At 43.5% G+C, this 12,921-nt stretch overlaps 1 protein-coding gene across 1 annotated transcript in view; it reads left to right on the top strand.

Moving 5' to 3' along the window:
* The first annotated feature begins 1,828 nt into the window (after window positions 1-1,828).
* Window positions 1,829-12,921, top strand: part of PPIL2 (peptidylprolyl isomerase like 2) — a 58,455-nt gene continuing 47,362 nt past the window's right edge. The window contains exons 1-4 of the mRNA XM_075832375.1: window positions 1,829-1,967; window positions 11,013-11,062; window positions 11,249-11,294; window positions 12,772-12,834. Coding sequence (XP_075688490.1) covers window positions 1,936-1,967; window positions 11,013-11,062; window positions 11,249-11,294; window positions 12,772-12,834 — 191 coding nt within the window. The 5' untranslated portion in view covers window positions 1,829-1,935. The remainder of the gene's footprint in view (window positions 1,968-11,012; window positions 11,063-11,248; window positions 11,295-12,771; window positions 12,835-12,921) is intronic.

The following is a 12,921-nucleotide window of genomic DNA, read 5'->3' as shown; positions in this document are numbered from 1 at the left end:
CTTCTGGCTAGTGCCAGGAGAAGGAGGGGGTTGAAGGTCTTCAAACCTCCTACACTGTGTGCCGCCATTTTCTGAGCGACTGCACAGTGTAGGAGGATTAGATACAGGGCTCAGCAGACAGTATAACACGAACATAATACACATATCACATACACAATCATAATATACACATCACATACACTAACATAAATTACCTGCTCCTGCCGCCGCCTCCGCTGGTCTACGCTTCTTGCGCCTTCGCTTCGTTAAACATATGGCCGGAAGCCGCGGCCGGAAGTCGTCATCTTACTGTCCGGAAGCGGCTTCCGGTCCACATGAAAATGGTGCCGGATTTCACGCAGAGATGAAAAAAAAAAATGGCAGCCCCCATAGAGAAGTAAAAGTAAGAACACAGTAAAAAGTTTAGTCACAACACTAATAAATAAAATTTTTGTTTATATTTTATTAAAAGCAATATAATAATAATAAAAAAAAATCATGACACCTTCCCTTTAAACAGCCAGGAACAGCACAATCGCAGTTCCTGGCTTGTCCTGAGTGTCAGCTGTAAAACACAGCTGATACCCGCCACATATGGAGCGCGCTCCAAACATCACCCCCCGCACCCTGGCTTAATGGCCCGTCTGGGTGCGCGAAGGGGTTAACGTGATCTCACATCTTTACATTCTATTTGTAAACAAAAAGTACCAGATCAGCAAATGAATACGACAAGTTAATTGCAATTTTTTTTTGTTTTGAAAGTTTCTGTATTTTTAGACTTATTACTACGTTCTGGGAAACCACTTTAAGGCTGCGTAAAAACTGCGCAGCGTAAACGACCTGGAACCCGCAGCACCTTCTGTCCCAATAACCGCACTACAACGAAGCAAATCGGACCTGGAACCCGCAGCACCTTCTGTCCCAATAACCGCACTACAACGCAGCAAATCGGACCTGGAACCCGCAGCACCTTCTGTCCCAATAACCGCACTACAACACAGCAAATCGGACCTGGAACCTGCAGCAACTTCTGTCCCAATAACCGCACTACAACGCAGCAAATCGGACCTGGAACCTGCAGCACCTTCTGTCCCAATAACCGCACTACAACGCAGCGTATCGGACCTGGAACCTGCAGCAACTTCTGTCCCAATAACCGCACTACAACGCAGCAAATCGGACCTGGAACCGGCAGCACCTTCTGTCCCAATAACCGCACTACAACGCAGCGTATCGGACCTGGAACCTGCAGCAACTTCTGTCCCAATAACCGCACTACAACGCAGCAAATCGGACCTGGAACCGGCAGCACCTTCTGTCCCAATAACCGCACTACAACGCAGCGTATCGGACCTGGAACCTGCAGCAACTTCCGTCTGAAAAATGCTGCGGAATTTCCGCACAGAATCCTGTTGGCGAAAATTCTGCAGCGTTTACGTTACATGGGAACCAGGCCTTACTGCAAAGGAGAACTGTATCTGGTGAAGTGATTTTTATTTTCAGGTGGAGTCACTCTCTAAATTACTGCAGCCTGTTGGACGCTAAAAGGCACCCAATGAAAAATCTTTTCCTATATACCGTTGTTCTAAAACCTGGGTAGAAATGATATAATGGGAGGATTATTTATTCTAGTTCACAGAACTCGTTTTACGGGCAAGCTCCAATAATGCAATGCATTGAAGGGGGAAGCAAATGTCAATACAGCTACAGTCGGCAGCAGGGACCAACGCGCGGTGTAGCTGGGCTTTCAGCACTAGACAGCGCTCTAGGCAGCCATGCTAGTACACCTCTATAGCTGGATACTAAGAGTCCCAAAATGGCGATAGGTCCACTTCCGTTCCGTAACTTCCGGCGTGTAGTGAAGTTAGTAAGAGACGACCGGAAATAGTGGCATATTTGTAGGATTTCTCAGCTCTGTTAGTTACTTTGGTTTCGGAGGTTGAGCAAGCTGGAAAGATGGGGAAGAGACAGCATCAGAAGGATAAGATGTGAGTGGGACGCGCCATTTGTTTACCTCTGGCTGGTTTCAAGTCACTACGGGAAGCATTTGCTAGAATTGTCTTTATTATTGCTGTAATAGAGATGTCACGTTTGAAACATTGTATTGTAGTGTGTTTCTGAACTGTCTGCACTTTTGTGTTGACTCTTATATTTATTTATAGTTGTGTTTCACCTCCAAGTATATGACAAGTTTCGGGCCGCATACGTAACAGTGGAAATATAAATGTGTCCATCAGAATGTATCTCTATACTGTGCAGATATGTGATTGTATTTCTAAACAGATCCTATTCACATACTAGGAGGAATCAAAGAAAAAAAAACCATGAACCGTTAGAGCTAATTCAGACGTGCGTGTAAACAACGGTCCTCACACGGACGCATGTATTTCAATGTGGACGTTCACAGTACCGTTGTTTCAATGGAGCGTGTGAACGGTCCGTGGAAAATAGAACATGTCCTATTTTACTGCGTGTCGCGCATCCCTCCGTAAACTCTAGTCTATGGGGGGATTCGTGACATTGCGTCCTGCACGGGTGCACCTCAGACGTAAAAAAAAAAACTTCCAGTTTTCACGTCCGAGGTTGGTGACGCTCGTCTGAATGTAGCCTTAGGCTGGGTTCACACCTTGCATTTTTGTTGCGTATTTGGCATGCGTTTCTTGTTTTGGTTGAGGATCTCCCATTGTTGAGCATGCCATGATTTCTTTGTCGGATTTGTATGAAATCCGACAGAAAAATACTCCACGTGCCTCCAATTAAAATCTGAGACGTACAAAGGTACGGTACAGGCCTCATGGATGTGCAAAGCGGTGCCGTAATCTAGCCATGGGAGTGAGCTGTATCTAAGTCTTCATTGCTACTGAACAACAAATGTTCTGCTGAATAACCCATTCCTGCTCTGCAATGTCTATGTCGTGGGCGCTGATTTCTTGGTGCTCCAGGACAGATACACATTTCATGGGCACAGTAGCTGTGTGTGAACGATCACAGATGGGAGCACAGCTATGATTGACAGCAGTCCGTCCTGCACTAAAATCTGTGATGGGAGAAAACTACCATCCTGGCCGTTTAACCCTTTGGATTCACACATCGCATATTTGTTGTGGAATTTTGGTTGCGAATTACACAACTTAGTATGTTATAATGTTGGTGAATGAGGTTTTAACAAACCCCAATTACAGCATAAAAATTCCGCAGCAGATCTTAGGCATGCTGCGCATTTTTAAATCCACAAATCTGTTGCGGAAATGTGTTTTCACAGTGGATTTAATTTATTGCAATGAGTAAAATCGGCGCCAAATTTCTGCACCGACGCAAACACCAAAGTCTGCGTGTAACACGTGCAGATTTAGTTGCTGACTTTGGTATGGATTTTTAGGCCGCTTCCACAGCGTAATCAATTATTTTTTTTTTCTTTCTCAAACTCATTTTATTAAACAACATATGAAATACAATTTGCACATCAACAAAAATCAGTATTACATCATATATACATAGTGGAATAAATGACAGTAACAAGAGATTGAGTATCCGGTCACACCGGAAACATTACTCAAATTCTCCCATTTATAAAATGTACAGTAGAAATCCGGATGTAGCGTGATATACACAGTCATCGGTGAACTGAATTAAACAAAGTTAAACTTAATGTTAACATCGCACGTGTGAGACCCACACATAGCAGTATGTCACCGTGTATAGAATGCTTAATAGAGTCATGGACATGAAATGTTAGACCTCCGGGTTTCTTATTAAAGGGGTTGTCCAACCTCTGACAACTAATGACCTATCCACCAGATAGGTCATCAGTATGTCACCGGTGCGGGTCCGACACCCGGAAGCCGCTCCGGTGGCCTGCGGGCACCGGATGTTGTGGCACATAATGCGATGGATGGAGCTCGGTAGCAGTTGGCTCCGTACATAGCATAGCGGCCGTGCTGCAGAACTGCAGGTCTACTCTTATTCACTTGTACGTCCGATGCACGGAGGCACCGGACCAGCTAATCTGTGCGGGGCCCGGGTGTCAGACCCCCGCAGATAATGTACTGATGACCTATCCTGTGGATAGGTCATCAGTTGTCAGAAGCTGGAAAACCCCTTTAATAACCTTATACAGCGATGGGACTTTCTAAACATCTCATTATTTGCTTCCTCAAAGACCAGCGGAGAGACAGGTTCTCCGCGATCTTGGGGAAGACAGAGCTAAAGGGGACACAAACCATCTCCCCCATATCTTCTGGAATTTTTGGGGGCAGCCTCTGTGAGAATACACCAGTCTCTCATAGGAAATTGTCGTGTTGATCAGTTTCTCCCATTGACCTAAGATTGGGAATTTATCACCCATCCATCTGAGGTCAATGGCTTTATGGGCAAAAAACAAAGTCTCCCAAAGAAGAATTCTAGTGTGATGTGGCCATAACGACTCATCCAAAAGACCAAGAAGGCACACCTCAGGGGTAAATGGCACTGGAATCCCCAGAACAGATGTCAGTTGTGATGTGATCTCTTTCCAAAATGAATTAATATGTGAACACTCACAAGCCTTTTGCCAAAAGTCGGCTTGTGTTTTACAGCATCTGTGACATCTAGTGTTTGGGTTTCCCCCCATTTTATGAAGACGAATTGGAGATAAGTAACATAAGTGCAGAAAGTATAATTGAGTCATGCGATTGTTAACCGCAGGGGATACATAGCGTGGGGACGCCAGTGCCTCCTCCCAATCCTCCAAAGACATACCAGGAACAATCGGACATGGGGCACGATACATTTGGGAATCACACAGCATTTTTTGGCACTGTTTTTGACACTGCAACCGCGCCGAAAACTGGCCAAAATCACTTCCCATTGATTTCAATAGGAGACGGAGAATGTTTTTTTCTTTGCGAGCGGAAAAAAAAGCGACCATGCTCTTTCTCCCAACGGTTCCGTCTTTGACCTCCCATTTGAAATCAATGCAAGGCAGAGAAAGCGTTTTCCGCTGCGTTTTTTGCCCCCGGTGCTCAATGGCCACAGCAAAAAAACGTGACAAAGAAAGTGCAGACGGGGCAAAATCTGCAGAAATTTTAAGGCACATTTTTCTGCCTGCAAACAACTCCGTGTGAACAAGAGGGTAAAGGAGTTGTCTCATGACAACCCCTGTCCATATTCTCAATGCATGATACTGTTCACTTTGGTGTTTAACCGGTTCAGGACCGGGACATTTTGAGCTTTCAGGACCAGACACCGTTTAGACATTTTTAGCACACGTTAGTTAAACGGCTATAACTTTCTTTTATTTGTTGGGCTAGCGACGGAATTTTTGCTATATTTTTTATTTTTGTAGACCATTCAGGCTTTTTATTTACTTATTTCTTTTTTTATACACATCCTTTTTGCTATTTTAGTTTTTTTAGGCTTACGTTTTGAAAATAATAGTAAAAAAATATGTTTTTTACTTTTAGGGTATGTTCACACGGCAGCGTCCATTACGGCTGAAATTACGGAGCTGTTTTCAGGAGAAAACCGCTCCGTAATTTCAGACGTAATGGCATGTTGCAGGCATTTTTCGCGGCGCCCATTACGGACATAATTGGAGTTGTTTTTCTATGGAGTCAACGGAAAACGGCTCCAATTACGTCCCAAGAAGTGACAGGCACTTCTCTGACGCGGGAGTCTTTTTTACGCTCCGTCTTTTGACAGCGGCGTGTAAAAAAAAAATGACCGTTGGCACTAGGGATGCACGGTGCATCGAAACTTCGATACTGTTTCGATACTGTGCATCCCTAAACGGTTCGATACCGCTATTTCCTGTATTTCGATACTGAGCTGCGCAGCCGCACAGCTCAGTATAGTAACACATGACTGTATGGGAGTGCGGCTGTGTAATTCAGCCACAGCCCCGCTCCTGAGTCATGATAAGTTCGCGGGGTCAGGATGATGCAATGCGGCCAGCGCTGCACTAATGAGCGGCGGCACTGGAGACAGAACATGGCGGGCGCGCTACAAAACACCCCCATGTTCTGTCTTCAGTGCCTGAACTGCCGCTCATTAGTGCAGCGCCGGCCGCATCACCTCATGCTGACCGCGCGCGCACTTCCTGTCAGGAGCTGGGCAATGGCTGTATTACACAGCCGCAGCCCCGCTCTATAACGGCGGAGATCAGAGAAACCGCTCATCTCCGCCGTTATTCCCCTGAATGCTGCGATCACAGCTGACTGCAGCATTCAGGGGAAAGTGAGAAGGGGGGATGCCCCTGGATCGCGTCACAGGGAATTCCTGTGACGCGATCGAGGGCCATACCATATATGGGCAGACAGCCCATGGTCTATTGACGGACCCCAGGGCTGTCTTACCATATTTCATGTTGTTAGGACATACCCAAGTATGTCCTAACAACTGCCTGTGTATTATCCGTCCACAGGTTAATGTACTGGCACATATCTGATATATGTCAGTACATTAAAGTTTAAAAATAAAGTAAAAACAAAGTATTGTTAAATTTTAAAAAAAATACACCTTCACCTTTTTTACAATAAACATTAAAATAAGTCTCAATACATAAAATACACACATTCAGTAATGGCGCGGACAACAATGTTTTTGCATCATTTATGATGTGTACGCTGTAAAAAAAATGAAATAAACACGGCTTTCATTCACTTATTAATGTGAGGCGCGAGGTGCGATGAATTTACCCTCCATGTTCCTCACATTAATAGTAATTAACCCCATCATGTACCTCGCACATTAACCCAATATGACTGAGAAACATGATGGGATTAATTACTATTAATGTGAGGCGCGTTCAAAATTCATTACACGTCGCGCCTCACATCAGAAAACGGAAGAATTTTTTTTTTATTACTGTTGGCAAAAGTATCGAAATTGGTATCGAAATCGCAATACTAAACGAAGTATCGGTATCGAAGTCCAAATTCTGGTATCGTGACATCCCTAGTTGGCACAGAACATAGGTAATAACCTAGTTTTACCCTAAAATACGGACGCACCCAGGTGTTAGACAACAGAAAATAGGAAAACGTTTCTTATTTTACTACTTTTACAAAGAAATAACTATTGGTTAAAAAAAAATAATAATAATTTCAGTTTCACCACATTCTGAGAGCCATAACTTTTTTATATTTTTTTCATCGTTTCAGCGGTGTGAGGGCTTATTTTTTGTGGGACAAGCTGTAGTTTTTATTGGCACCATTTTTTGGTACATATGATTTTTTTTAATCACTTTTTATTTTCATTCTTTTAAGTGCTATGGTGACCAAAAAAACCGATTCTGGGGTTTTTATTTTTTCTTATTTTTCCTACGCCGTTCACCGTGTGAGTCAAATAATGCTATATTCTAATAGTTTTGGGCTTTTACAGATGCAGCAATACCAATTTTTTTTATTCTTCATTTTTACATTGTGCATGGGGAGAAATAGTTAAAGGGTTTTTTTTTTTTAACTTTTACACTCCTGAAAATGTATCGAACTTTTTTTACATATTTTTTTTACACATTTTATTAGTTCCCCCTAGGGGACTTGAACCAGCAATCATTAGATCGTTGGTACAATACACTGCAATACATGGATGAGTTACGGAAACAGCGTAACTCGCTGAGCTACGCTGTTTCCGTAACTCCCATAGCAGTGAATGGCAGTTAGGCCAGATTCACACGAGCGTGTGCGTTTTGCGCGCGCAAAAGGTCCTCAAAAGCTCCGTGTGTCATCAGCATATGGAGCGTAGCTGCGTGTTTTTCGCGCAGCCGCCATCATTATGACACTCTGTTTTCATGTTTGTAAACAGAAAAGCACGTGGTGCTTTTCTGTTTTCATTCATAGTTTTGACTACTGTATCGCGCATCACGCGCGGCACACGGAAGTGCGTCCGTGCGCGGTTTTCACGCACCCATTGACTTCAATGGCTGCGTGATGTGCGAAAAACGGGCAAATATAGGACATGTCGCGAGTTTTACGCAGCGGACATACGCTGCGTGAAAATCACTGATAGTCTGAACGGCCCCATTGACTAACATAGGTCCGTGCGACGCGCGTGAAAAATCACGCACGTAGCACGGACGTATTATACGTTCGTCCAAATAAGCCCTTACAGAAACGGCATGCAATGCTGTTTCCGTAACTACTCTTCAGTTCTATTGAAGTTACGAAAACCGCGTAGCTCAGCGAGTTACACTGTTTCCGTAACTCGACTATGTACGCTGTTTTCGTAACTACGGAGTTCCGGAAGCAGCATAGCTCGCGGTGCTACGCTGTTTCTGTAACTCCCATTCACTTCTATGGGAGTTACAGAAACAGCGTAGCTCAGTGAGCACTCAGCTGTTTTCGTAACTCCCGAGCACCTAACCAGGAAGTGGCCGGGAGACAGCGGAGCCGAGTAAGATAGAACGTGGCTTAGTGGGCCCCGTTTTAGAGATAGGTGCGGGTCCCAGAGGTTCCTGTGGATATGTCATAAATGTCCTTCATGTGAAGACCCCTATAAATGCTGCAGTCGCTATTGACCGCAGCGTTTAACTAGTTAAATGGCCAGGAACAGCGCAATCTCTGTTCCTGGCCGTTAGAGCAGCGTGTCAGCTGTAAAACACAGCTGACTGTATGTAGCGGGCTCAGCGTGTGAGCCCGCTCCATACATCATCCCCTCCCCACTTCATGATGTGTCGGCACGTCATGGATCGGGAAGGGGTTAAGTAAGAAGCGGTCAGGGGGCCCGGTGCTGACGGATCCCTTGGCTGCCGACTATAAGACGCAGGGACTTTTTAGCAAGATTTATTCTTGCTAAAAACTGTCATAGTCCGAAAGATACGGTAGATCTTTATTTGTGATCTTCATAGTCTACGTTAATTTTAAAATATGACATGTCTATGTTAGTGTAATTTGGGGTTAGCATTACGACTATGATTTGACAGGGGAAACGTTTTTTTTGGGTGGGTATTTTATGTGTATTTAATATGTTTTTCTTACACTTTATTTTACTTACATTTTTTTTGTTATTATGGTCTGTCCCAGAAAAGACCTTTTGGGGAACTTTATTTTGTTATATATTTTTTTTACACCTTGTATTTCCACTGTAAGGTTATGTTCAGACGGGCTATTTTCGTCCGTTTTTCGTGCCGTAAACGCCCGAAAAACGGCCAAAAATTTGAAGCAGAACGCCTCCAAACATCTACCCATTGATTTCAATGGGAAGAACGGCGTTCTGTACCGATAGGCCGTTTTTTTTACGCGGCCGTGAAAAAGAAGTGCAGGTCACTTCTTGGGACGTTTTTGGAACTATTTTTCATTGACTCTATAGAAAACCGCTCCAAAAACGCTGCAATATCGCGAGTGACTTAAAAAAAGTCTGAAAATCAGGAGCTGGTTTCCATTGAAAACCGCTCCGTATTTTCAGACGTTTTTGAGTTTGCGTGTGAACATACCCTTACTGGGGCTGTAAAGGGGAAATTGGCCCTCTTAGGGGTCAGTTCACACGTTGCGTAAATACTGCAGATTTTTCGCAACGGAATTCGTTGTGGAAAATCCACAGCAAATACAGTAGCTGCAAAGTGGATGAGATAAAACAAATCTCATCCACACGCTGCGTAAATACGGAGCGGAAAAAACGCTCAGAAATTGACCTGCGGTGCAGAATTTTATTCTGTATCTTGTCCATTGTATTTGCGTTAACGCTGCCTATTCGTTGCGTGTTTTCCCCATTGAATTCAATGGGGAGGTAGAACCCGCGACAAATAGCAGTTGCGTTTTTTGTGGCGGGTTCGCAGCGATTCCGCCACAAAAAACTTAACTCAGAAAATAAAAATGTCATACTTAGGCCTGATTCACACGAGCGCTGCGCATCTTGGATGTGAAAAACTGCTTTTTTTCACGTACGAGGTGCAACCGTGCTCAGCGCTGCGGGATGCGATGTCACACATCCACCATAGTTGAGAGTCCATGGAGGGATGCGTCATCCGTGAAAAGATAGGACATGGCCTATACTCCCACAGACCCTTCACACGGTCCGTTGAAACAACGGCTGTGTGAACGGCCACATCGAATAACATAGGTCCGTGGGACGGCCGCTTTTTCAACGGCCGTCCCACGGACGTTTAACACGTTCATGTGAATAAGGCCTTACCCACAAGTCTGTGTTCCTCCCTACAACACGGCCTCCTTGGATGACGCTTTATCCCATCTGACCGCCGCTGCAGCAGTTTCCTGGGATGATACGTCATTCCAGGAGGCCGTCCAGTTTGGTGCGTTTTTTTTGCCTGGAATTCCCTGCGGCGCAAAGGGCGGATACGCTACTTTCTTTTATGCAGCATATCCGCCTTGTGTGCACTCGGCCTTATAGTGACTATTGTCACTAATAGGGCTGTGCTGGGTCTAGTTAGACCCAGCAGCAGTCTGCCACTAACGGCACCCAGCGATCATGTGACTAGTTACATGGTCACTGGGACCAGTAGAGGAAGTGACGCTGCTGCTACCTTTATTCATATACGCAGCGCTAATTGAGCTCTGTGTACAAGTGATCAGAGAACATAGAAGCAGTGAAAGCTGCTTCTATTTTCTCCTCGGGGTCCCCGGCAGTTGGCTTCCCAATTGCTCGGGCAGCAAGCTAAAACCCGCGCTGTAAATACTCTATGGCCCGGGTTATAAGGACCCCGACCGCCGGACGTTTATATGCAGTCGAGAACCGGTTAACCTATTTGTGGCCAGTCCCACTGGTGCTGCCTTTTGAAAACACTTGTGAACTCTTTTTTATTTATTTATTTTTTTTAATTATCCTATTCCTTCCCTTTGTGCTCATTGCCATTTTATGTATCAGAGGAGACTCTGTTCTGTAAACACCCACAATATGCTGTAGGAGTATAGTTTAGATGCATATTAAATGCTGCCCATTTATTGTATAGGTGGATGAAGAACTACTGAGACTTCTAGGCTGTTTTTTCAATGGTATTGCTGTGGGCAGATCCTGATTGGCAGCTCTGCCCTTGGCTCTGGATAACATTACTGAATGTATCGCTCCTTCTTTGCTGATTTATAATTCTGCTGCTTTCTTAGGTACATCACCTGTGCAGAGTATACAAACTTTTACGGAGGAAAGAAACCAGGTACGATCTGTATGAGCAACAATAGCTATCCGTATGATTATAGTTCTTCTATTCTGTATAGTTATAGTCTGTAGACTTGGACATGTAGTAATATTTGTACATTTTACTTTATAGAACAGATTTTCAATCCTACACATTGGGAATGAAATACATTGTAAACATTAGATTTACTTTTTTGTTGAACAGATATTCCGAAGTCAAACTTCAGACGCTTACCATTTGATCACTGCAGGTTTGTGATTTGTTCCTGATCAGCATCTCCAATACCTTTTTAATTCATTTACATTTGTTGCCTCAATTATTATTTTATACTGCCTCTATCCCACCCAGCAAGAGAATCAATTATGGCAAAAAAATACAATACAACAAATAAAACATATATAAAGTGCAATATACAAAACCAATTGTGGCTGCTATGTTCTCCAGATAAGCGTGCGCTTTGTAGTCCTCACTATTCATGATCTACAGCTCCCTGCGCCCACCCGCCACTGATTGACAGCTTTTTTTCCTATGCACAGTATAGGGAAAGCTATCAATTAAAAGGGGGAGCTGCAGCTTATGAACACTGAGGACTACATAGCACACGCTTACCATTGAGCGAATAGCAGTGCTCCAGCAGAGAACTACAGCAAGAAACCTAGTAAGTGACCCAGCGCTCTTGTCACTACGTTATGCTGTCATCAGATCGGTTGGCATAATCTTGCTGACAGATTCCTTTTAAACTTTTCATGACGTATCAGTTAAAGGGATGCCATTATCTCATATGGGTTACGGATGCGTTAAACAAATGCCTAACAGTGGCATCTGTTATCCGTGGGCTATTATAGTATCCGTTTAATGGACACCTCATGAGAGTTAATGATGTATCCTTTTAACTGATACCACAATAGTTTATGGGTGACTAATGCCATTATTGGGCATTTGTCAAAGCCTACAGTTCATATATACGTCGGTAGCGCTTCACGTCTAACATAGACTAAAAAAGTGATGTATACATAGCTTAAATTGATACTCAATTCAGCAGACTGAGCATTAAGATCAAGATAGCCAGAGTATTTTCATCACACATAATAGTTACAGTTAGCAGGTTTCCATAATATTGTTAATCTAACTTTGACAGCCAGAGTCCAAAAACAGCATCACCAGGGGACACATTGAGCAGCCTTGCTGTATACTGTATTGGATATTTTATACTTTGAGATTTAAATTGTACTTCCAACTTCATGTCCCTAAAAAAGAGAAGTGTCACTGCATTCCCCGTCCCTAGCCATTTAATGTGATTTCCCTATTGTGGCACTTAAATATAAATACCGGAGATGGCAAAATTTTTTTTTTCTGTCTGGGTTTCACATGATCAAAATCTGCAACAAGGCCATGGAAGGGGACCGATCAAATCTAAGTTGATCAGTATTAGGGTTAGATTGTGTGTCAGAGGCTCACAGTACAGCTGACTGACAGATTGTACTTACAGCGGCGTTCTGCAGGTTCTATGTTTAGTGGATACATAGAAGCTGCAGCCCTAAAACGAAATACACATTAAATAAAAATGTTTAGGATGACAAAACACATACGTCACATAAAAAAAAGTCTTCAAAGGTTTACATAGCCTAATCCTTAGTAGAAATAAAGTATCACATACAGTTCTATATGATTCTGATCATAACAAAGTTATTAGGTCTTCCTATTAATGACTGACCGCTTGGTTTCAGCTTGTCTTTACAGCCCTTTGAGTATCCTGTATGCACCCCGGATGGAATCGTGTTTGATCTGCTGTAAGTATTTACATTTATTTGGAGATTTGATCAAATTCACAATGTTATCTTAAAGTAAGCAAACGTTTTACCTGAATATTTTTTAGC

This window comes from Rhinoderma darwinii, chromosome 1, assembly GCF_050947455.1.
Source record: "Rhinoderma darwinii isolate aRhiDar2 chromosome 1, aRhiDar2.hap1, whole genome shotgun sequence".
In the NCBI taxonomy this organism is placed as follows: Eukaryota; Metazoa; Chordata; class Amphibia; order Anura; family Rhinodermatidae; genus Rhinoderma; species Rhinoderma darwinii.
This window is presented reverse-complemented; position numbering and strand designations above follow the sequence as displayed.